The sequence below is a fragment of the Crocodylus siamensis genome, chromosome 2 (assembly GCF_052110815.1).
Source record: "Crocodylus siamensis isolate JL-2025a chromosome 2, ASM5211081v1, whole genome shotgun sequence".
NCBI lineage: Eukaryota > Metazoa > Chordata > Crocodylia > Crocodylidae > Crocodylus > Crocodylus siamensis.
The window spans coordinates 47,857,289-47,882,920 of NC_143396.1; the positions used below are offsets into that span (position 1 = coordinate 47,857,289).

General features: G+C 43.4%; 2 protein-coding genes across 2 annotated transcripts in view; one reads left to right on the forward strand and one right to left on the reverse strand.

Moving 5' to 3' along the window:
- Positions 1-517: 517 nt before the first annotated feature.
- On the reverse strand, positions 518-8,954 carry RPL9 (ribosomal protein L9). The gene is made up of 8 exons (XM_090035776.1): positions 8,857-8,954; positions 8,581-8,627; positions 8,399-8,514; positions 7,190-7,285; positions 6,748-6,880; positions 2,678-2,758; positions 1,525-1,642; positions 518-642 (listed from the first exon to the last, which is right to left on the reverse strand). Exons 2-7 carry the CDS (start codon positions 8,624-8,626, stop codon positions 1,536-1,538), a joined length of 579 nt encoding a protein of 192 aa, XP_089891902.1. The 5' UTR covers position 8,627; positions 8,857-8,954; the 3' UTR covers positions 518-642; positions 1,525-1,535.
- A 37-nt stretch (positions 8,955-8,991) lies between these two features.
- Positions 8,992-25,632, forward strand: part of LIAS (lipoic acid synthetase) — a 31,375-nt gene continuing 14,734 nt past the window's right edge. Inside the window, exons 1-8 of the mRNA XM_090035775.1 lie at positions 8,992-9,106; positions 10,278-10,450; positions 14,864-14,957; positions 15,701-15,781; positions 16,016-16,172; positions 17,511-17,568; positions 20,797-20,925; positions 25,359-25,504. Coding sequence (XP_089891901.1) covers positions 9,047-9,106; positions 10,278-10,450; positions 14,864-14,957; positions 15,701-15,781; positions 16,016-16,172; positions 17,511-17,568; positions 20,797-20,925; positions 25,359-25,504 — 898 coding nt within the window. The 5' untranslated portion in view covers positions 8,992-9,046. The remainder of the gene's footprint in view (positions 9,107-10,277; positions 10,451-14,863; positions 14,958-15,700; positions 15,782-16,015; positions 16,173-17,510; positions 17,569-20,796; positions 20,926-25,358; positions 25,505-25,632) is intronic.

A 25,632-nucleotide genomic window follows, 5' to 3' on the forward strand; every position in this document is an offset into this window, starting at 1 on the left:
GCATAAACTAAAAGGAAGGGAAGCCTAGGGATATGGGGGCAGCAGCAGCAACTCAAGAGTGGTGGGAAGTAGTACCTGGACTGGGACCCTTAGGTGAATTCATTAAGCACTGGAGATGCCCTGAGTGCTGCCAGTTAAAAGAGCCCTCATAGTTTTGAGGGGTAAGCTCTGAATGCATGTAGCACATCAATGAGTACTTATTTTTCTGTTCAAAAAAACCACACAATCATTATTATTTGAGAACCTACACCTTCTAACCACTATTTCAAAACCAATGCAGTATAGGCTCCGCCCATACGGGATGCTGTGATGGAGGTGTACACTGCTATGAACAGCTCCAAACTTTTAAGTGGGTTAGCATCAGGAACCACAGCAGAATAAATGCCTTCAGCAGGTGACAAGAGATTCCACTGTAATACCAAGCATGGCACTGGGCATCCCTATGAATGGCTCTTGAGCAGTTTTTCACTGTATTAAACAATCATAGGAAGTGGTATTTCACTCTAAAAACAGGAAGTCAAAATATGGATTATGTTTTATTTTATAAAACACAAATCATCTTGTGCAGCTTGTGTGTGTTGTTCCATTTGGAGCCACTGTCTTGCAGCAAGATGTACGGATTTTGCGGTGGCTTGTCAGGATCTACAAAGTGCAAATAAAAGAATTAACACTGTTTTAGTGGGGAGCATTAGGCAAGGCAGATGAATTAGCACTTCCAGTAGAAGTCAGGGGTAGGGGTAGAAGGAGGAAATGAACTTCTAGTCCCAAGATCAGCATCAAAAAGCAGGTCTAAATAACTATTTTTCACTATGACCAAAATGAATTCTGCCTGGTATTTAAAATTTAATTTTTAAAAATATTTTTCTCATGTTGGCGGATTCACTTAAACTTGACAATACCTAGATAAAGTCATATTATCCTTCACTTCTGAAGAATGTACTTGTAACACTGAATTTTAAAACACACTTTCAAAAACAGTAGATCACACTGATTTCAAAATCACCAAATTCAACCAAATAAGCCTGCAGCAAAATTGATGCCAATCAGATTGAAATATTTCCAAGGAACTTGTGGAACACTTAATTAAGGAGGTTCCTCCATAGTACTAAATGTTTTGGTTTAATTGTTAGACCCTGGATCTCTTCAAGCTCCCACATATAGAGCAGACGCAAGATAACTACATCTGAGGATTTTGTGGACTTGTACTAGTAGACACACTATACTAGCATAGTTTGTACTAATACCTCAGCACGTCTTACAGTAGTATAACTGGTTAGAGGGAGTACCTCTAATTATACAGACTTGGTTAAAACACAGAAAAGCTTCATTACAGGTAAGCAGGTGATTGCAAAAAAAATAAAATAAAAAATGTTATGCTGGATACTCAAAAGCATTGCTCCATTTATCCTTCTCATGCCTTCCATCATATAGTTTACCAAAATCACAAGACAGGGTTTTTGCTTCTAGTCTACGAAAGGACACACATCCCTTACCAGAAAACCAACTGCATAAAATGGTACCAACCTACTACACGTTTATTCATCAGGCTGTTGTACTGTGCCCTTCTCGGAGACATAGATACCATCCAAGAATTTTCTGATGTCCTTGTTCTTGACTGTGGTGGCCTGCTGGATCAACGCAGCTAAAAGGAAAAAAAAGTATTGGCATTTGAGATGCAGCAAGGATACTGGACTAACATTAGTCTTTTTAATGTAGATGCCAAAATTTCAAGTGATACTTTGAAAGGACACTGGCAATCTAAAAGAACTCTGCTAGATTTGGTTTCATTAAAAAACACTATTTTTCCATTCTAAATCTTACTTATTTTGATTACAAGCACTTGGTAGCTAGGATTGAATACTACTGCATGCCACAACGGCCTGAAGGCATTACTGTGAAAAGCAAGCTAAGAAGGTTGAGGAGCTTCAGGTGCTATAGCTATCTGGCAGGACCCTCCTGCCAATACAAAATTTGCATTTTGTTTTTTTGCTGCTTTGGACAGGCGGAGGGGAGGGAGTTCATGGAACTCTGTGTAGGGCAAGCAATGAGAAGCTGTCTCGCCCTAGACCAACGATTCCCATTCTGTGGTATGGATACCACCAGTAATATGCAGATAACTTCTCAGTGGCACACATTCACAGATTTATTATAAATTATTTTAGATGACAAAAAGTTGCTGATGATACTTAAAGGTTTTATTGTTTTAAACTGGTGGTGTGCAAGACGTCAGTTTGGGAACCACCCCCCTAGACAGCAATTTCTTTCTCTAATCGTGGTCTAAGATGCAATGGTAAACCTTGTCAGGAGGTAGACCACAAGTTAGCTCCACAACCACCTTAGCTGCCACTCCAATCTACTTCTCCTGTCAGATCTGCTGCTCTACTTTTTGCCTCCTGCCCAATCTGCCACTATGCTGCCTGTCCCCTACCCAATGTGTCACATGCCACATACAGATTGCTTATGCCATAGCACATGTGCTACAAGGTACCCCTGGTCTTAGAAGGCAAGACTTGGGCCATCAGTTTAGCTCTGTAACAGGTTCTGAGGCAAGTGTGGGAAAGACAATATTTGCTGAATTGAAGCAGTGACCACTAAAGGAACACAACTAGTGTAGCTTACTTCTTCCCACACCTCCATAAAACTCCTCTTTGCCTACATTTCATCAAACTTTACAAACCTGAGTTGGAGACCAATTCAATATCATTCCCTTCAAGAATCAGTTCGTCCTTCTGGGCTTGAGATACTGCACAGCTAACACCTAATAGAAAGGAAAAGTACAAAAGTTGAGCATCTATAACCTGAAGAGATCCAAGGAATACCTTTATGTGCTAGCTTGTAGTCCTTAAAGGAAGACACCTCTATTTAAATCCAGAATCTTGTGCAACTTCATTCAAAGAACCAAATATGGGCATTCTATTATCCAATTCACTTTCTGTTATTTACAGCATTCTCATATGCCACATGTCTCCCAAGTTAGACACATGCCTTGTTTTGGGAAGGCGGCATAGGTTTTTTTCCCCCCCGCCCCCCAGAGTCTTCCCTGGCACAGTGTAGGCTCACCATGGCCAAACGCTCCCAGGCACAATGCATTCCCCCTTCCAATTCCATAACTCAAGCTTTAACCTATCACAGTGGATGCCAAATTAGCAGCAGCTTTTAGCTGCTGAGTTTGCAAGGAGAGTATGAGTAACCTCAGCAGCAGACTCTGCATCTCCTGCCTACACCTGGAAAGGGAAGGGAAGGAAAAAAGAAATGTAAACCCTGGCAGCCATTACAGCTTTCTTATACTTCCACTGCTGTACAGAAATCAGCTTCTTTGTCTCAAAAAAAATCCCAAATGTTGGATGGTTATTTTGGGGGACAGGTACATGCACTATAAAAGTCAATACAGTAAGATGAATGTACCACCCTGAAGCCTATAATGATTTTCAGTGACAAACACCACACATAGATACAGCTGCTTTCTATTATAAGCCTGACTGGATTATACAGTGTTCACAAGTTTCAGAAGACAGTCCTATTGGTGTAGCTATGCCACAACCTGCTAGTTGAGATGCAGTACAGGCTAGAATTTTTCTAAGGAACAGTTATGCCAAACAACAGTAAACTAAAGCAACAAAATACACTGTCTTCATTGCTGCTTTACACCAGGGATTTTGTCAGCATGTCAGTTTCATAGTTGGTAGGGTTGGAAGAGACCTGAGCAGATCATCAAATCCAACCCCCTGCCATGGCAGAAAAAGAGTACTGGGGTCAAAGAACCATGGCAAGGTGTTCATCCAGTCTCCTTTTAAAGACCCCCAGGGTAGGTGCCAGCACCACTTCACTTGCAAGTTGGTTCCAGATCCTAGCCACCCTGACAGCAAAGTAGCACCTCCTGACATCTAGCCTGAATCTACCCTCTGCCAGCTTGTGACCATTATTTCTCATCATTCCTGGTAGTGCTCGAGGAAAAAGGGACTCTCCCAATGCCTGCCGGTCCCCCATGACTAGTTTGTAAACAGCCACTAGATCCCCCCTCAGCCTTCTCTTGTGGAAGCTGAACAGGTTCAGGTCCTGTAGCCTTTCCTCATAGGATCTGCATGATCAGGGGTCAGCAAGGCAAGTGGCCCTCCTCTGGACCCTCTCCATGTTGTCCACATCCCTCCTGAAGTGCAGCGCTCAGAACTCGATGCAGTACCCTAGCTGTGGCCTGACCAGTGTCACATAGAGGGGGAGGATCACCTCCTTGGACCTATTTGAGATGCATCTATTGATGTATGTCAAAGTATGGTTGGCCTTCCTGACCGCTTCCCCACACTTGGAGTCATCATTGATGCCAAAATGAACATGGGCCAAGACCCTTTTCTGCCTCTGCATCGACGAGAAAGGAGTTCCCCAGCCTGTATGCTGCTGGTTCTTCCTCCTCAGGTGCAGTACCTTGCACTTGTCCATGTTGACACCCATCTTGTTCTTATCCACCCTGTGCAGGTCCAATTGCAGCCTATTCCTCCTTTCTAGCATGCCCACTTCTCCCCACACCTTAGTATTATCAGTGAATTTGAACAGGGTGCTTTTTACTCCCTCATTCAAGTCACTGATGAAGATGTTGAACAGTGCAGGCCTGAGGACTAAGCCCTGCGAAACCCTACTGCCCACATCCCTCCAGGTCAAAAATGACCCATCCACCACCACTCTGGGTGCAGCCCTCTAGCCAATTAGTGACCCATCTGACTGTGTAGGTATTGATGCCAGTTTTTTAATGAGAATGGGGTGAGAGACAGTCCTGTCTTTCTGGACTTTAAGAAGGCCTTCAAACACTATATTCACTGCAACACCTGCATCCAAGGATTTGATGACCTGGTCATAGAAAGCCACCAGGTAGGTCTGACAGGACCTGCCTCTAATGAATGAAACCATGTTGGTTGCCCCTAAACAATCTCCCCTGCTGGCCCCTCGTGGACATGCACCAGGATAAGTCTCTCAAAAAGCTTACCCAGGACCGAGGTAAGACTAACAGGCCTAAAGTTTCCTGGGTCCTCCTTCTGAAAATGGGAACCACATTGGCTCTTTTCTAGTCCTCTGACACCATACCAGAGCACCACAAGTGCTTGTAAAGCTGTGCCAGGGGTTCTGCAATGACCTCTGCTAATTCCCTCAGCAGTCTGGGATGGAGATTGTCAGGACCTGCTGATTTAAATACATCCAGTCCCTCCAGAAGTTCCCTGACAAGGTCCTCTCTGACCCCAGTCAGACGTCTATGTCAATTAGGCAGTGTGACCCTCTTGTTCCCTCATTTGGAAGGTTCCAGGTGTCTGTCAGCTACATTTCCAGACCCTAGTAGAAGTTGTTAGGGCTCACACATATCTAGACCAAATAAAATTCTTTTGATGTTACAGTCTAATCAATTAGGTCCAGAACTGGCACAACATTATTCACAGTTATTACTTGGACAGTTCTGAACTCATCCTTCCTAAATCCTTACAGCTGTTTAAAACCACCCTCATCATTGACTATTAAAAAAAAAAAAATTATAATCACAAAGGCCATATAATTAAATCAAAAAAGTACACGCAAGACAAATGAGTCTGTACTATACACTGGTCACCACTCAGAAAAAAACCAGTTGAACTGCTTGATTTCAAAAGGTTATTTTCACTGCACAAGGGGACAGGCAGCACAGAAGCACACAAGGCAGAAAGCAAAAAAAATAGATCAAGCAGGGAGTATAAGACAAGAAGCAGAGCAGACAGGGGAAGGGGACTCAAAAAAGGTATGGGGCTAATTTGTTACACTTGCCAAAAAAATAAAAAAAGCTGCCCCATAATGAAATAGGAATCCGTAGCATCAAAAACATTCTGGCCTGCTGTGGTCTTCTGTTATAGAGAACTCAAAGCAATAGTTCCACCCCCCCCGCCCCATAGGCAAAAAAACCAAACACAAAACCCAAGAAAGAGCTAAGAGCTAGATTTGCTGAGGGCTGCCTCAACTCTAACAAAGGTCAAGAACCACTCACTGCATGAGACTTTACTGGTACTCAGCTGTAGATTAATCCACATAAGCAAACCCTGAATAAGCCAATATGGGTGATTTCACTTACATTAGTTTAAGAAGTTGTCCCCCACGCATTCTAACATTAAAAAAAAAAGTTTTTCACTGTTCTCCAAAACCCAGAGTAATGTGTTATGAAATTGGCTTTTACATCTTTCTAGAAATTTTAAAAACTCTTTGTATGAAAAAGCAGATTCTATTCTCATTTCTATCTTCAGAGCAGCTCATGCAGACACATTATAATTATAGATGAATCCATTTGTTCAGTAGAATCACCCTAAAGTGCCAGAAGTCAAACATCCTTTTTCACCAGCATCACCCAGAGTAAATGTATATGCATTTACGTGGGTAGTGAAGACTGTTTGTCACAAAGCTAAAAACAGGGAAAAGAAAGCTTCTGAAGCTTGTCATGCATGCCTGGGAGAACAAGCAACAAAAAAAAAAAAAGAGTCAAGAATTCAGAAATGCTTAAATGCACACTACTACATCTTGGAAAAAGAACCGGAGTCATCTTGCTGAAGAAATATTGAGCTTTCGTACTTCACTGAAAATATTTACCTTCATCAGGACTGGTCTGTTAAATAAATCTCTATTATGCAGTTAACAGCTTTTAATCTTATTAGGAACAGCTTTGTTCCAAAAACCAGAACACCACCAGACTAGTGCCCAGAACACCACGTAAGGTTTGCTTACCAACACTAACATGAACACACTCACCTGGTCTCATGCGCACCCTGCGGATATACTTTTCTCCCAGGAAGTTACGGATTTCCACAAGTGAGCCATTCTCTTGTATAACTACGTTGATAGGGAAGTGAGCATACACTGACCTCATCTTGTAACGAAAGCCCTGGAAATCAATCAAATCTAGGATTTTAACAATAACACTCAAAAATGTGTAACAGTACATTTAAGAACTGCCAAATAATTCTACTTTTTTTAGACATGGTTATCATTTTAGTTTTAGTTGTTCAACACTACCTGCTGAATCTGAAGTACATGGTTCATGTGTACACCTAAGGTTCTCTCAATTACCACATGTATGCAGGAAAAAAAAAAGTTAAGATTTTATTTTGGAACATGTAGTTCTCCTTTCAGAAGAAAGCTGCCTAGCTGCATGAAGGAAACAACAAATAATTTATTTCAAAATAAGACTTACCAGTGTGACACCCTTTATCATGTTTTGCACATGACTGCAAATTGTGCGAACTGTTGCCAGCTCCTTTCTGTTACCCCACCATTTGTCAACACGTAGCTATAACAGAAGTTTAAGAAGTTGTCAGTTGAAATTCTTATTATTTCTAGAAAAGATCTGTTCTTAATTCAGAAGAGCTGAGCTACAGAACTGAACAGCCTCAAAATAATCTAGAAAAATAACTGCTCCATCTTTCTACAAAAGGAATTTAGAGCACTGAAATGCAACTCTGGTGCTCACCATTATATTTTGCCTTCCACTATAAGTTTGGTCAAATCATTTAATTGCTGTGGCCAGTTCTGTAACAAAAGACATGTTAACAGTTACCACCAAAGAGCCTGCAAAATGATACTCATACAGCTTTAAGATGCTCCGATGAACAATATTTGTGCAAGTATGAAACACTGAACAGGCAAAAGCAAGCCTCTGAACCTCTGTTCGGTCAACCTTCTACTTAAAGACAAGCAATTTCTTCTTCTGTAAACTTTCAAATAGCTGACAACCTGGGGAGGTCAATAGTAGTGCTTAGTTTTGATCTTGTCCAGTGGCAAAAATGCTCAAATGAAAAAGCACTATTGTCCTAAACAACCAAGTCTTCTGGGATAAGTGATGTTCCCAGAGCATCTTGCCCAAGAAGAACTTAAACAACAAATCAGACTTCCTATGAGAAGTGGCCCATTTTATTTTCTATCTAGACTCTTTACAAGTGAGCACCAAATGGACCCAAATACTGAACTTCAAAGCCTTGCACCTCATACACATAAGAAATACCTGTGTCTTCAGAGTTCTGCCTCCAGCTTCATTACTTTCTCAGCTTCTGTTATGCTGGAGCCCTCACTCTGTTCAGGGTAGTGGTTCTCAGTCTTTTTGGTATGAGAGGCCACCCCTGCATAAAGTTTCTATGACTTGAGCACTGTAATATTGTCAATTTGCTTTTTAAATCGGAGCCACTCATCTCCCTGCAGAAAGGATGGGCTGTGGGCGTAGGGGACAAGCTGGGCAGGGACAAGCCTAAGCCGGGGAGTGATCCATTTCTTTGAAGAATGCTTCAGAGGAGCCAGTGGTTGCTGAGTACCCTGACAGCCCCACGATGCCCAAGGGGCTCTGAACACTCCTGCAAAGCAGCCCCACAGACGTGGATGGCCTCGACCCCCACCCCCCCCGGGCACGCACCTTCTTGCGCTTCTTGCCCAGCAGCGACAGCTCCACGTTGATGTGGTTGAAGTCGCGACGCAGAGACCCGCGCGGGCCCTTCACGATCACGGTGCGGCCCTTCAGGGACACGTCCACTGCAAGAGAAGGGGATGAGTAAGGCCGAGCCGGGCCGGGCCGGCGGGGCAGGGGACGGCACTTACCCTTCTCGGGGATGTCCACGGCCTGGTTGCTAAGGATAGTCTTCATCCTACGGGGACGACACAGCAGTCACGCGTCACGCACCCGCCTGGGCCCGCCGGGGGAGGGAGGGGGGAAGGGGGCGCTGCCTCGGGCCCTCCGGGCCGGCCGGGCGCACGGCAGAGAGGGGGCGCGGGGCGACCGTAGGGGCGGGCCTGCCCGAGCCAGGGCGGGGGCGCGCGGGCCGCGCGGGAATCTGCGCGCCGCGGATGGCAGCGGATAATGGCGTGGGCCCTTACCTGGCGGCCGCTGCAGCGGAAAGGAGGGACGTCGTACGTCATCACGTACTTGTAGCCGGCCGCAACGGCGCGACGTCACGGCGCACGGCCACCCGCTCGCAGGCAAGAGAAATTGAACGCCGTTCCTCAGAGAAGCGCCGGCCTGAGGGTAGGCAGAAGCAGAGGCGTGCCGAGCGGTTGAGCGGCGGGGATGTCAGCGCTGCTGCGGGGTGGCTGCTGCCGTGGGGCCGCCGCGCTGAGGCCGCTGCAGGTGTGCAGCCCCTGCTCCCCCAGGCTGGGCTTCCCTGTGCCCCTCTCCCCTCCCCCCCGCGCGGCATAGGCGCGGCCCGCGGGCCGCAACTGCCCCGCTACGTTCTCGGGCCGGGGGCTGCCCGGCGTTCGTGCGCAGCGCGGGGTGGGAGGGCGAAACAGGAGCTGCCCTGTCCCGCCTCTGCCTCCCGCGCGCCTGGGGGCGGCAGACCAGCGCGGAGCCCCGCGGCAGCGGCCCCTTCCCCGCAGCTTCACCCAGCCCTTAGCCCCGTGCTGCGTCTTTCCCCTCGCTCACGGAGGGATCCGGGGGTCAAGGCCTCCGCAGACATTGGGTTGTTCCCGGAGGGTCCTGTCGCAGGGTGTTACCTGGCTGCAGGCTAAGACTTTCCCACCAGCCGTCATTAGGTTTCAGAGCTCACTGACAGCAGCAGTTTTCGTCTTGGAAGCCAGAGAGAGCTGGTCTTTGCGTCTGTGCTCTGTAGCATTTCCGACTTGAAAACACCACACGGTTGTTCATACTTGTGTAGCAGGGGTGGGCAAAATGCATCCTACGACCCACCAGGCCATTCTACCAGGCCTGTGGGCCCCTAAAAATTTTAGAAAATTAAATTTATCTGCCCTTGTCTGTCTGCCATGCAGACCTCGATGGCTTGCCAAAATTTAGTAAGCAGCCCTCTGCCTGAAATAATTGCCTGCCTCTGTTCTATAGACTAGATTTGTGGGCTTTGTAGGGTGTTTCCTTTGGCAGAGGTATCTTGTTTTTATAATCCCCCTGTAGGGTCTGATCCTTCCTTGTTCTGATTTTCATGTCTTGAAAAAGATAGGTAGAGCCAGGTCTATGTCCCCTTTTTAAGGACCAAGTCCAGAAAGATTTATACCCTCAGTCTGCTTATAAGACGTACGTGTAGCCTGGCTAGCCTTGTATATTCTTGGACTTGAAAACAAGAGCCAAGTTTTACCAGTGGATGTGTACTCAATGCTCCCTTTGAGAGTTGTGCACAGTCATCTATTGAATTTGAACTTAAATTAGTATGTAAGAAAGTACCTGCTCCATTCGTTTCCTGGCCTCTCTATAAATAAGTCCTTTCAGTTGTCATAGCATACAAGCTTTATGTAGTGTATATTGTAGCACATTAGTGGTAAAATAAGTAATATAGTTACACTCCCCATAGGTGCCTGGAACCCAAGTGTGTAGCCAGGACAGAGCATCAAGTTCTTTGCCAGATGAAAAAAAGGAATTTCTGAAAAATGGACCTGATTTGCAAGAATTTGTATCTGGGGATTTTTCAGACAAGAGCGCGTGGGCTGATTATAAAGGCAACTTAAAGCGTGAGAAGGGAGAAAGGTAATTGTAGTTTCAAACATGTATATTGTACTCTCATTCAGGATCATGTTTTCTTCAATACAAGACACAATTCTGTCATCTGTAAAAGTATCTGTTAGAGGTGCACAGGTATATCAGCTGGCTATCGGATCGGCAGTGATAAAAGGAGACGTCATGTTATCAGCTTTTGGTCTTTGTAGCCAGTAATTAAGGCCGCGTGCCCGGAGCATCCTGGCAAGCATAGTCTAGTTCCCTGCACCCCACCACTGGCCCAAGCCTGCGGCATACTGCAGGTCCTGGTGAGCAATGGAAGGAGCTGGCAGCAGGGAGTAGTCACAGGGCACTGCTCAGCAACAGAAGCACTTACCAGTTCCTCCTGCTACTGCCACTGCCATGCAAATGCTGCACGCACAGCAGGGGCCTGAGTGCCGGGCCTGCCACAGAGACATTGGACTGTGTGTGGGTTGGATAAGGTGCCTTGTGAGGGATGTTCTGCTCCACTGAGCACCAGGTGCCTTTGCAAAAGCAGCTTCTCCCTGCTGGCCATGGGAGCTCAGCTGCAGAGGGCCTGCCAGTACTGAGGAAACAGCATGCTGTGGGGTTCTAAATACACCCAGCACTGCTGTCTGCGCAAGGGTCCACCCCACCCACCCAGGATGGCAGCATAGGGTACGCAGGGAGTCGGGCTGCGGGTAGGAGCTGTGGCCAAGGGGATGATGTGCAATGGAATAAGGTGAAGGCCGGAGCAGTCAGGAGGTGCACACGTGTGTTATAAGTGCAAAACAAACAAAAAAAGTGTTTATTTATGTCAGTACTTTAAAGTGCCTTGCACTATTACTAAATATTGGCTGTTGGATTGGCATTGGCTGATATGGTTGGTTAATCATCAGCTATTGGTATTGGCCAATAAATCTTTATTGGTGCACCCCTAATATCTGTGTGAATTTTGTTGTTTTTGTCAAGTTCTGGAGCATTGCAATACCTATTTCATGCTTTGTTCTGGAAGGAATCATCAGTTTAACTCTAAGTGCAGCATAGTTATACAGGCAGTCCTCAGACTTAAGACGCCGTTTTCAGGAACCAATTGTGTCACAAGTCGAAATGTTGTAACTCGGAACCAATTTTCTCATAAGAAACAGCGTTATAAATGGGGGACTGGTTCTTGAACCAAGGCCCAATACCCTGTTTCACCACCAATACCTCAGAATTTTTTACTCAATTAATTATAGATGAATAATATAGCTACATTAATGTATTTATATTGTAAATAGCAATCGTATTGATTTGGAAGGACTTCTTTGAGGTGACTTTGCTGGACTTTTTGAAGGGCTCTTGTTTGGTTGGACTTTTTGAAGGGTTCTTGGCTGGAGTCTTTTCAGGAGTCTTAGCTGCAGGTTTTTCTGGAGCCTTGTCCCCTTTCTTAAAGAAAGTGTCTAAGAAGTTTGGACAGATGTTCTCCAGAGAGATGAGCGATGCAGCAAACTTGTTCACTGGCGTGGTGTTACATTGGATCAAGCGTTGGAAGCCGAAACTGATATCATAAAGTTGAAACAGGGTGTCAATTTATAAACGTTGTAAGTGCAAAACGTTGTAAGTTGAGGACTGCCTGTAATATGTTTTCAGCAGGGTATTGGATTAATTTTCACTATACAAGTAAAAAAATAATATTTAAAGCATACAAAACAGTGTATTTTTAATGCTCAAAAAATAGGAGTGAATGGAGCTAGATCTGTTTTAAAGGAGTCTGTTGACGTATAAAGTGTTGAAGATTCGCAGATTAAAATTGATCACTTATAGCTTTGGCTAATGTTATTTTAAAATTTTGTTATTTAAATATGTAGATCTGAATGTATCTGTGATACAGAAAGGATCCACAACTGTTTCATGGTTTATTAACGATAATTAATGTGGAAGTTAATAATGCTTAGCACATTATAAGGAGAATGATAGTATCTGAAACCGCCATTCTGAAGTGGTAGGATCTGCCTTGTATGTTAGTCCTCCTACTGTCATTTGTAAAATTTGTGTTGAAGTATGTCTAATGTCGGCTGCTAATTGCTTTTATTTTAAATTATAAATGGAGATAATAGAATCTATCTCTGTACAAGTCCATTTTGTTCCCATAACTAGTGATGTTAATATTTAGACCCTGGTTCTAATTTGGGAAGTGACTCTAGAAATAGCTCATGTTTTTCAAAATAGTTTCAGTATCAAAACAGTTCACATTTTAGTTGAGGTATTTTTTTTCCCCTTATCTTTCAGTTGTGTAGATTCAACTTGAGATGTTAAAGCTGTGTTTGATTTTTTTTTTCCTGGCTCATGCATTTCCAACATAAATCGATTCTGTATTCCAACTGTGGGCCTTAAATCTTATAAACAGAAGTATATGCAAGCAGTGGCTTAGCAACCCCAGTGTTGCTCCAGGTGGGCATAAGGGCTTGCCTCTGTTATTTTTTTTGCAGGATAGGGATTTAGTTAACAATTTTGTTGATAGTGTACAACAGTGGCATTCAACTTTTTTGGCCAGCAAGCCAGATAGGCAGTGGTCAAGCTGTCCGTGGGCCAGATCCAGCTAATAGTCCTGATCCAGCCTCGGGCAGTTACAGCAGGGCCCCATCTAGCTGCATGGAAGGGGGGTAGGGAACATCCTGGCTCCAACCTGGCCCCGAGGGAAAAGAGGGGGATAGGGTATAGCTCTATCCCATTGGGGGAAAGGGGTGTGGCCAAGCCCCAACGTAGCTCTGTGGGGGGATGGGTGCGGCCCAGCCCTGTGGGAGAACGGGAGCATGGCCCAGTGGCACAAGAGGGGAGGGAGCATGGCTCAGGTCCTGCAGGAGGGGGAAGGGGGCTTGAGCCAGTCCTAACCAGGCACCATGGGGGAAGAGGGCATGGCCCATCCCACGCAGCCCAGGGTAGGGTATGGCCTGGTTTCATCCAGCCTGCAGGGATGGAGTGAGGAGACGTTATCTGACCCCAACCTGCTGCATGGAGCTCAGGGTTTGGAAATATGACAGTGGGGGAGGGTGGCCATATTTATTGCCATCACTCCTCTGCTGCCAAATTTCCCAATCCATGGGGAGCCCTGTGGGCCAGATACCTATGGCTCCACAGGCTGCATTTGGCCCGTGGGCCAGAGGTTGAGCACCCCTGGTGTAATATAAACCTAAACATCATGCGGATCATTCTCCCATAGTTGTGTACACCCTACAGAGTAGCAAAAGTTTCCTTTTTGTCAGCTTAGGCTCTGATTTAACAAGTTTCTTAAAGCAGTTGCAGTCAAGAGATTTCCTTCAGACATAAGGCTAGGTCCCTAGCTAAGTACCTAACCTGAATCAGGTCTGAGTGAAACGAAAAAAGTAAGAGGCTATTTATTATGGTCAGTTTTCAGCACAGTACCACGCTTTAAGAGAAAAACAATTTTAAATAAAAAAACACATGTTCCAAATAAAATTGTCTGGAAATGTCTTGGTTTCAAGAACTATTAAATAATGCTGTGGCATTCTCAAATTATGCAAATATAATCTGAGATAGTAATGACCAAAAAATTATATTGATTATATTTAAGACGGTTTGTTTTAAACTGCTGACAATATATATTTTTATGATGAACCCTGGCACTTTTTCAAGAATTAAAAAATAGCGTGGCCTCACACGTATGTCAGAATACCCTAACACGTAGAATGTGCTTAGAACCTCTGTTTCATTATAAATTTGGTAGTTCTGCCTCTAGGCTTCATTCTGTGGATATTGAATTAAATTCTGCTTTTATTTTCCACCCAGGAAACTTAAGCCAATAAAGCTACCTTTGTGTAAAATAGGGCAGAGCATGTCTTACTTCGTGGTACTGAGTAAAAGTGCACAGTCACTTCAGCTATAGTGATTTTGTGCTTAGAAAAATATATGTGGAAAAATAGTCAACAACAGAATATGAAGACACGGAGGTACCTTCTTCAGCATTTGTGTCATGAACACTATTGAGTTATAAATGTGCATCAAGAAGCAAATATATCCTTTTTTTTTTTAAGACACTTACATGAAGAATGAATTTAGAAGTTACCAAAAAAAAAAACACCCCACACCCTCTTTCAACATCTGACCAGATTTTATGGTAATTGTGTTATTACATTGTCTCTATCTGAGATACCAGTTAATGCCGTTTGTACTATGGTACTCATGTTAAACCCCAACAGTATGTTTAATTGTCTTACATCCTAATCACAGTGTTTTTCTATCTATTTTGTGGCAAGATCATAAATTAGCATAGAAGTACTTAATATAGTATTTACATTAAATATGTTAATGTTTATTTATGAATCGGGACCAAGGACTGTGTCACACTTGGAAGCTGCAACAAAGTAAGGTGGATCTATGAAGTGAAACAAAGGTTACATATGCATAACTTATGAATCCGTGTGTTTGCTTGATACTATACAGGTTACGGCTTCCTCCATGGCTGAAAACTGAGATTCCCATGGGAAAAAATTATAATAAATTGAAGAGCACATTGCGAAGTTTAAATCTTCATACAGTGAGTCTAGTGCCTGTTAATATTTCCTCTTCAGAGAAACCATTGGTTTCATGTTGTGAAATTCACCATTTGAGGACCACCAGAAAGCCTGTCCTCATAAGCCTTAGGGTATAAGATGCACTTGTGATGCAGAGTATTGTGTTGAGCTTCTGCACAAAGGGGAGATTTCACCACAAAGAAATGGAGGAAGAAATAAGAGAATATTTGACATTTTTCTGTAACCATTTTAAATACTGTGCTGTTTCTTTAGTCCTTTTGGGAGATGGAAGATTGTCTCTCATTTTAACAGAAATGTTTATATAATTTTTGGAAATGTATAGAAATAATTCGAGAGAAGAGCTTTTAAAAATGTTTTTGTTATATCAAATATTGCCCTCAGACTGATAGGAAAAAATGGATACAAGGGTAAATTCTTTCCATCTCAGATTTTGTACAGATTGTATATACTTTTTACTATCTCTAAAATGCCCATAATTAATCATGTTTAGAATGTTGATTTTGCTAAATAATTTTTCAAAACATTTTGTAGGTGATGGTGATGATGTTGAGAAGGTGCAGAACTGGATGCCTGGGTTTCATGCCCAGCTCTGACATTAACTTTCTATGTGATGTTGGGTAACTCGGTTATTGTATAATTTAGCTCTATCACTTTATCCCAGAAGGGGTTCTGTGAGGCCAGATTCCTTTGGGAGAAAGCACTAGTGAAATATGATTTATTATTAATAATGTTGCTTTAATTCTAGGTGTGTGAAGAAGCACGTTGTCCAAATATTGGAGAGTGCTGGGGAGGGGGCGAGTATGCCACTGCTACAGCAACGATCATGGTAAGGTGATAATTGCCTCTATTTAGAAGATTATTCTTTTCATGTATAATCTGTTGGTACCAAGCTTGGATGTACACATATCTCTAGCATGATGGTGTTAGTATGCTAAGATGCATAATGAGTATTGTAAAATGCACAATGGGTTTTCAGTAACAACTGTTTCTTTTTTCATATATTCAATACTTTCTTGCCTGAATAATACTCAAGTGTAAATATAGTCTTTTCTTATTTCAGCTGATGGGTGACACATGTACCAGGGGTTGTAGATTTTGTTCAGTAAAGACAGCAAAAAGTCCACCTCCATTGGATCCTAATGAACCTTACAATACTGCCAAAGCTATAGCTGAATGGGGCCTGGATTATGTTGTCTTAACTTCTGTGGACAGAGATGGTTAGTATCATTAGTGTCTCTTGATGTAAACTTCCTATAAAGTGTGTAGAAGTTTTACACTCTGCAGGTAATTTAGCTTATTGCCGGTGTAGATATAACTTTACATGATTAATGAAAGGAATTAATGATGCTAGAATTTTGCATAAATTACAACACAGTTTGAGCCTTTTTCTCATATTTTTTACACAGGAAAGATGGACTTAGTTTCTGATTTCCCTTACCAAAAAAAAAGCAATAGTTATTTATGGAACTGATTTGGGCTCTTTGCGTAAAGCTGATTTTCAAAACAAGCAAAAAAAGATACATTTCTGCTACAGTTGTAATGATTTCTTAGTGTTTTGCTGGCTTGATGAAAGAATTGAATCAAGAAAGTCTTTTAATGCTTGTGGTAAAAGCCTTGTAGCTTCCAAACGATGGCTCTCATCACAAAGGAGAAATAATAACATTTATTTCTTTTTTTAAAACTATCCATGAAATACTACAGGAAAAAAATGAATTAAACCTTTAAACCATTCTGTGCTAAAGCCCACGGAAAACCCTCAGACTGTAAACAAATGTACCATTTCTCCTGAGAGAAAGTAATTTGTCCCAGAGTCCTAGACATGTGCTCAATTGTTCTGCTTCAGGTACTTGTGAATTATGAGGGATAAAATGTGCTAACATCTGCCGCTCTCTTCCCCTATCCTCAATATAAGTTGTGGTGTTCTGTAAGCTTATTGCAAGGACAAGCATGTCAGGCTGTGTGCTTTCATTGGCTACCGACTGGCAGAGGAGCAGCAATGCAGCTTGAAAGGGCAGCATATGTAAATAGTTGCATAGCTTCTGTTTTGATGCAAGTCAAAACTCAGGATACACAGGACCACCTCAGATGAGACATCTTTGCTTCTGAGGCTATGAGCAGACATTTAATGTTTGCCCCCTAACCAACTTTGTCTAGCCTAGCTGTGGCAGGGGTCTGGCAGTTCATCTGTTGTAAGGTTTAGGGACAAGAGGTCAGATAGGGATAAAGCAGAGATGGAGAACTCCAGCACACATCCCAGAGCATGGTACGCAAAGGCATCTTGCTTGGCACATGTGCCTCAGGGAAGGGGCCAGGGTTGCACTGCCACAACAAGGATCAGGCTCCTCCTGATGGTTCCCCCACTGTCTGCCCTGGCACACCAACATCTTACAAATCAAGGTTGTGGGTGTTTTTGGTACTTTGCTCAAAAATGTTGCCGACCCCTGGGATAGAGTTTCAACTTTAACTGAGACTTGGTTTGGAGTCAGCATAGATACCTAACATTAAATGATTCAAAGTAAACGTTATGTTAAAATAAAGAATAACATTGTTTGTAGATATGCCTGATGGAGGAGCTGAACATTTTGCAAAGACAGTCTCGCATTTGAAGGAAAGGTACAACATTATTACTTTTATTATTTGTTATTATTAAACATATATAACACGGCAGTGCCAAAAGGCTACAACTAGGTTGTGCTCCATTGTGTCAAGTCCTATCATAGATGTCAGTCCATACTCAAAAAACACATGCATGTATTTTTTTCATTCTTAGAATCATAGAAATGCAGGGCTGTAAAGGTCCTCAAACTTAGCTAGTCCAGCCCTCAGCATTGAGACAGGATCCAGGTCTGTTTAGACCATCCTCAGCTCTAATGTTTTTTTTAAAATTCCAGCAAGGGAGATTTTCTGTTGCCTATACCAGACTTCCACTATCATAGCAATTAGAAATGTTTTTCTAATCTAGCCTACATCGTTTTTGTTACAAATAAAGATGATTTCTATTTGCCCTTCCCCTAGAAGCCACGGAGAGCAATTCATCACTGTTCTCTTTATGAGGCCGTTTATGTAGGGGAAGACTGTTACCCATGTCCCCAATCAATCTTTTTGACTAAACAAATGCAGTTTGTTCAACCTTTCTTTATAGGTCACATTATCTAAAATTATTCTCATCCTCATTGCTGTCCTCTGGACTGTCTACTCTTCATTAATGTTTGGAAGCAGTATTCCTGCTGAGGCCTCACTGATGCTAAGAAAAGCAGAATGATTACCTCCTTGGTCTTACTTTTGACTCTTTTGTTAATACATCTCAGAATCAGATTTGGCTCTTTTGCAGCAGCATCCTACTGTTGACCCATGTTTCTTGTTATACTTTTTTGATTAGCTATAATGCCATATCCTTTGCTGTCAAGTTTCTATGTTGTCATTTATTTCCCCTTCTGTATTTATGCATTTGATTTCTCCATTCTGTGTATAGGACTTTGTGCTTGGCTTCATTACATTCCAGCTTCCTGATTTCAGCCCATCTCTCCATTGGTTAGGATCATTTTTTTAAATTCTGATCCTGTCCTCCAATGTACTTGCAACCCCTCCCAGCTTGGCATCTCATCCACAAAATTCATAAGTGTATTTGGTACTCTGTCATCCAGATCATTAATTAAAATATTAAATGGAAGTGTGCCCAGGACAGTTCTATGGCAGGCACTACTTGAAATACCCATCTAGCTTGACAGAAAACTGTTGATAACTACTCTTTGAGAGAGATTTTTCAACCAGCTGTGCACTCCTTGTGATGATTACATCTAGAACATATTACCATAGTTTCCATATGAGACTGTCATATGGGACAGCGTCTAAACTGTTTCTAAATCAAGATATATCACATCTACTGCTTTTTCATTCACTAAGTTACTCTGTCAAAGAAGAAAATTAGACTGGTTTGTCTCAGTCTGTTCTTGACAATTGCACATTGGCTGTTTTTAACGTCTTATTATATTATAGGTACAAATTGACTGTTAAATTATTTGTTCTCAAATATTTCCGAGATCATTGTTAGCATGGCTGGTCTGCAGTGCCCTAGCTTCTCTCTAATTTTTTTTTCTTTTTTTGGAAAAAAGTTGGTTGCCCTTCTCAAGTCCTCAGGGACCTCCCATGTGCTCTGCAAGTTCTCAGAGATAATATTCAAGGGTTCCAAAATTATTTCCGCTGTTTACAAAAGTACTCTTGGGCAAATTTGTCAGGCCCTGCTGACTTCAGTACATTTCTCTTATTTAGATATTATTTAACCTGTTCTTTCTCTGTTTTAGGCTATGCTCCTATCTGTGTGTTAAAATTACTTTCATTCAGTATATGGTCACAATTAACTTTTTTGCAAAGACTGAAGCAAAAAAGGCATTGAATGCTTCAGCTTTCTGTAGCAATTGTTGATGTTCTCCTTTGCTATTTAGTAATAGATCTATATTTCCTTTGTTTTCCTCTTTTAATGTTCTTGGAATATTTTTTTATTGGCTTTTATGTCCTTTGCTATGGAAATACATTTTCCATCTTAGCCTTTCTGATTTTATCCTTATGCGTTTGTGTTTTGGTTTCTTTTTTATATGCTGATCCTTAGTCATGTGACCTTGCTACTACTTTTTGTAGGATTGTTTTTGGACTTACAGGTCACTGACAAACTCCTAATGCTTATGGCTTGCAATGCCTATATGCGTCTTTGGCAGAGAAATAGTTTGCCTTCCCTTGTGTGTTAAATATAGTCTCTTTTAGTAACTTCCAACTCTCTTGGATTCCAAACTTTGATAATGCTAATGAATTATACTGAATAAAGAGTTTGGAATGTTCTTCCACTGAATTTTGGTTTATCCTGACTGCTTTAAATCTGAGCACTGTACTGTTTCTTGGGCCCACACATCTGGATCATTGTTGACATAGGGATCTAACAGCTGAGTAGTGGGTTTCAGAAATGATACTAGGTTGCAAGAGGATCTGCTTTATTTTTCAGTACTGACCACTGTCCTTGGCCATTTTTTCCCAAGAAGGTGTTCTTTATGTCCTTGAATCCACATCCTTATTTGCTCATTTAAGCCTCCTTGCTGTTCTGCAGTCCTGCTACCATGTATCATCTAACACAGACACAAGTATGCAGCCAGAAGGCTGTGGATTGAATTCCTACATCCCAACTTGTATAATGAGTAGTAGATGGGAAATCCGCCAAGTTCATCACCAGCATTTCTATAATCACCTGGAAGGGTTTCTGTGTATTTATGCAAAATAGTTGTCCCCAGGTTGCAGAGCCAAATTCCTGCTCCTGGGTTACTTAGATTCCTAAATACCATTACCAAATATTTAGTCTCTTAACCCACAGCTCCTGTATATCATTTAGAAGTTCATGTTTAAAATCTTGTTACAAGTCTTGTGAAGCATAGCACAGAGCACAGATGGAAAAAAATGAAATTCATGCACTTCCTTTCACAAAGTGTGATGGCTCAGGCAGCCATAGGAATGGCTTTTATATAGTATGTTTACCTTGTATGATTTTCATTTTATTTCTTCTTCTATGGGTCACATCAGGAATTATACCTTTGCTATGCTTTGGGTAAAAACTAACACTCAATTATTTTCAGGGCCCCATTGTTTTAGATGGGTCCTATAGATTAACTTTATTTTCATATTTGAAAATTTATACATTAGACTTATGATTTTAAAAATAATGACTTTTAATTACAGGAAGATAAACCTTTTGACTAAATGCTAGTCCAGTATTTTACTGTTAGAACTTTTGACATATTTGATTTGAGCAGCTGACATAAATACCATGCGTGTTTTCATTTTTCAATCTTTGTTTTTCAGGAACTCGGGAATTCTAGTCGAATGCTTAACCCCTGATTTTCGAGGGGACCTGAAAGCAGTGGAGAAAGTTGCCTTGTCAGGACTAGACGTATATGCACATAATGTGGAAACTGTTCCAGAATTACAGAGGTGATTCAAGCTGGTCTGAGTATATGTAGCTATTAGAGGTGTACAGTTAGAAGATAATCTGTGATGTTCTTTGGAGAGCAATATGGAGATGACTGTATTGCATAAGCTCTGTTGCTAATTGAGTCCATTGCAGATATGTGATTTAAAATGTCACAGCAAGTGCTTTTTTTGAAAGGCCTAGGTTGGTAAGGCAGTATTCTGGGGTTTCTGTAGAGCTAGATAGTAAAACTGTGCGCATTAGGATCACACCTCTTTCAATTGTAAAATTGTAGCAGGTCGAAAGGCAGTTTTGTTACACCTAAATGTGAGAAATGTTTTTTTTTTCATCCCTAGGCTAAGTGGGCTGCATGAGAGTTTTCCAGAATATCTGGAAGCATTGTAATAGATAAATATGGAAGGGTGGGACCTTAGGGCTCCCAGTTCAACTGACTTTTGCTCTGCTCTAGGACCTATGTCAGCATGGAATTATATTTTCAAAATGAGGAAATTGTTTGGACGCAGATTGAATGTTTGACGGGCAGCCCACAGCATTTGTCCATCCTGCCAGTGTTTCAATACCACCCGTGGGAGCCAAGTTGTGCTCATCTTAACAGTGAAGTTTACATTACCGCTCCCACTGAAACTTCCAGAATCCTCTGCTCCCTTCCCTGGGTGGCCTCGTGTGCTGTGCATGGTTCCTACCAGCAGAGGGCAACGTACTCTGTAAAGTAGCACCTCCAAAGTTTTACAGGCCTGAAAAAGTGGATTCAGTGAACTATTTTTCTTTTGAGTGCTGACTGATTTGCTTCCACCCAACCAGGTCTCCACAGACTTCTTGGCCCAAAAAGGATTTCATTGCTTCCTGCTGCCCCTTTTCTTTTGTAAAAGTGGCTCCCACCTTTACCACCATGTTGTAAACTTAGTAACAAATTAACTTGACAAATGAAAGAGGTTCTTAAAAAAAAAAAAATCAAAGATAAATGATGACTTTTTAGATTGCTTTTAATGTGCCTCATTAAAAGCTGGGGCTTTGCTTTGATATCTATTGTTAATGTGACTGCTTTTCTGGGATCAAAATCCAGGATACAGTCCCTTATTCTCAATGGACCTTTGGACTGAAAGGTGCTTCCCAAACTTCTGGCTTGAGTTAATCTAATCCACTGCTAACTCCTGAACTGGAAACAATACAGCTATGTTCACACAGCACCAGGCAGTGTCCTTGTACCTTTTCTCAGCAGATACTGCAGCAGGATGCTGCCTGCTCCCGTGAGAACACGTGGGGAAGAGTCAGGAAGTTTGGGCCAGTTTTACAAATATGGGACAAAAATGTTATGTCAGGGATTATTGAGGACATTGGGAGATAGCCCCCTAATTCACAGCTGTCCTAGGAAACATGGGGTGATTGGTTTCAGCCTACAGGTCTGTCACATGGAAGAGCAACTGTCTATTCCCCCCAATCTCTGGTCTCTTTTACCTTGAAGTATCACAGTGTAAAGGAAAAAAATGACCCTTTCCCATTTTGAGGTCTGCTGCCTTAGGGTAAAGGAGCTAAGAACCCAGTGGAAGGACAAAAAGACAGCAGAGCTGCAGGGGCATCGTGGGGATGGGTTTACCTAACCAAAACACTTCATAGCATGCACAGTTCTTCCCCAGGGAGAGGATGAGACAGAAAATAGATCATGCATAACAGATATTAATCATATCATAGTGCAGTGTTATAAGGCACTCAGATGCTGTATTGAAGAGATTGCAATAAAAACGTACATAGATTGAACTGCTATGAACTGTATCCCAGGGATTGATAGGTGCCTTAACTTGAACAGCTCCTGGTTCTCTGCAGGTGTAATGGGAGAGGGAAAACAGCTCCTAAAATTTAACTGTGGAATTAACAGGTTTTTACCTACAAATGCTCCCCTATTAATTTAGTAAGTCCGATGGTCTAAACTCAGTTAATGTATAATTTGGCCACGTTACCAGCCAAACTATATAGAGGGAGCTAGCCTGTACCACTTTTATAGTATGGACATAACTGGTCTGGATACGGTAATATGGCTACCTGCCCAGAGTAGATTGCCTTGAAATGGCTGCAAGAAATTCTTGTATAGAATTCAAGTGCAACTAGGGTGAGGCAGTTCCCAGTGTAAGTGAAACAGTTCCGTTGTTGTTTTTGTATTGTAGTGGCTCTAACAGAGATCTGGGGTCATTATGCTAAGACATATGTAGATACATGATAAGTAGGGATCTTGGTTTTCTCTAATAAAAAAATGCAAATTCTCTGACTAAAATCCCCAGAATCCCCGATTAAAAGGAAAGGCCCTTCAGTCCCACCCCACAGCCCCCTGACCCTGCTCGTGCCCCTCGCTCCCCACCCCAGAGCCCCCTGGGCCCTGCTTGTGCCCCTTGCTCTTCCCCCACGGCCCCTCCAGTGCTGTTGGTGCCCCTCTCCAACAGCCTCCTGCCACCGCCAGCCCTGCTGGAGGGGGCCCCCAGCTGCCAGAGCTATGGGGCCAGGGACCTGAGTCCCTAACCCCCTGACCCTGGCAGGAGATAGTTTCATAGTTTCTAGGGTTGGGAGGGACCTGAGGAGATCATCTAGTCCGACCCCCTGCCATGACAAGAAAGAGTACTGGGGTCAAACGACCCGAGCAAGGTGTTCGTCTAACCTCCTCTTAAAAACCCCCAGGGTAGGAGCCAGCACCACTTCTCTTGGAAGTTGGTTCCAGATCCTAGCCGCCCTGACCATGAAGTAGCACCTCCTGATATCTAGCCTAAACCTACCCTCTGCCAGCTTGTGACCGTTATTCCTGGTCACTCCTGGCAGTGCTCAGGGGAACAGGGACTCCCCCAATGCCTGCTGATCCCCCCTGACTAGTTTATAACAGGCAACTAAATCCCCCCTCAGCCTTCTCTTTTGGAGGCTGAACAGGTTCAGGTCCTGTAGCCTCTCCTCATAGGGCCTGCCCTGCTGTCCCCTGATCATGCGAGTGGCCCTCCTCTGGACCCTCTCCATGCTGTCGACATCCCTCTTGAAGTGTGGCGCCCAGAACTGGACGCAGTACTCCAGCTGCGGCCTGACCAAGGCCACATAGAGGGGGAGAATCACCTCTTTGGACCTGCTGGAGATGCATCTGTGGATGCATGACAAGGTACGGTTGGCCTTCCTGACTGCCTCACCACACTGCTGGCCCATGTTCATCTTGGAGTCAGTGATGATTCCAAGATCCTTTTCTGTCTCTGTGCTGACAAGAGGGGAGTTCCCTGTAGGTATGCTGTAGCCTGTAGGTATGCTGCTGGTTATTCCTCCCCAGGTGCATCACTTTGCACTTGTCTGTTGAATCCCATCCTATTCTCATCTGCCCACCCTTGTAACCTGTCTAGGTCCGATGGAGATGGTGGCTACTGCAGTGGAGGTCCCTCCCCCATCCCCACCCTGCCTCCCTGTTGCAGGCTTGGGCAGGCTCCCCACCACTGCACACATTCCTGTGGGGCAGGGGGGACCATCTGTGTGCAGGACAGGCAGAGACTACCCACTATGGGTGCGTGTGTAGCTTGGTGCTGCATGGGGATCTCCTTGCTATTGCGAACTCAATGCTGCCCTGCTGAGGCATCCCCTGCACACGCAGCATCAGCAAGGAGCAGAACCCTGCACTGCTGCACATGCTGGGGATGCGTTGCAAGGAGAGTATAGAGCTTGCGGTGGCAAGGAGAACCCCACGTGGCTCCACTGTGCCCTGCAGCACCAGGTCACACCCGGTGGACTGTGGAGACCCTGGGGGAAGGCAGCAGGGTGGGAGCCGAAGCCTGCAGCGGGCAGCCTGTCCCCACCCCAAGCGCAGATCTGGAGGACATAGGTCCCCCCTGCCTCTCCAGGAGTGTGCACAGTGGGAGGGAGCCAGCCCCTGCCCCCCTGGATGAACCACCCATGACCCCTGCGGTCATGCATTGTGGCCCTGGGCCCCAAGCCCCATGCACCACCTGGTGGGGCAGCAGCCCCAGCCCTGTCCAACTCCCTCTGTCCCGCACTATGGGGGCCTCAATCTCCCCCAACTCCCCTTACCTGCAGGAGCTGCTCTCCAGGCTGCCTGGCAGCCATGTGCTTATACATGGATGTGGCACCCCCTGCCTAACCACCCTCCTGCTCCCTCCCAGGCCCTTTTAGGCTGGAACTGTACCAGTTTGCACAGAGCTCTTTGCAAAATCTGCAGGTTTCTCCATTAAAATGAGAAATCCATGTTTTCCTCCAGTAAAGGGGAAAATCCTTGGTTTTCTCCATTTTTTCTGTGGGAAACAGGAAACCCCAGGTCCCTGATAAGATCTTTTGGTTGTGCAGAAACAGGCAAAAGTTTTAGTTGCTAAAACCACAGGTCCCTGAGATTATTCTGGTCTCTCGTTTCATACATTTTTTTCCCCTAATGTTTTTCTTATGCTCAAGATAACATGAATATTTTTTAAAGGAAAGTCCGGGATCCTCGAGCCAATTTTGAGCAATCTCTGTGTGTTTTGAAGCATGCTAAGAAGGTCCAACCTGATGTAATTTCTAAAACCTCTATTATGCTGGGGTTAGGCGAGACAGATGAACAAATACATTCAACAATGAAACGTAAGTCATCCTTAGAGCTTATGTATATGAGCTTGAGTATGTTGGAAAATGATTGCAAGATGGTTGCTTTAACGTAACTGAAACAGACAATCTAAACTGTTGTCTAAATTGTCTGCAGAAAAACCCTA

Bases quoted from the DNA above. Each gene is read 5' to 3' on its own strand.
- RPL9 (XM_090035776.1), bottom strand. From the start codon at position 8,626: ATGAAGACTATCCTTAGCAACCAGGCCGTGGACATCCCCGAGAAGG. The intron at 7,286-8,398 runs GTGCGTGCCCGG...CTTCTGTTATAG, and splicing joins TGGGCAAGAAGCGCAAGAAG to CTACGTGTTGACAAATGGTG. The intron at 1,643-2,677 runs GTTTGTAAAGTT...TTTTCCTTTTAG, and splicing joins TGAATTGGTCTCCAACTCAG to CTGCGTTGATCCAGCAGGCC.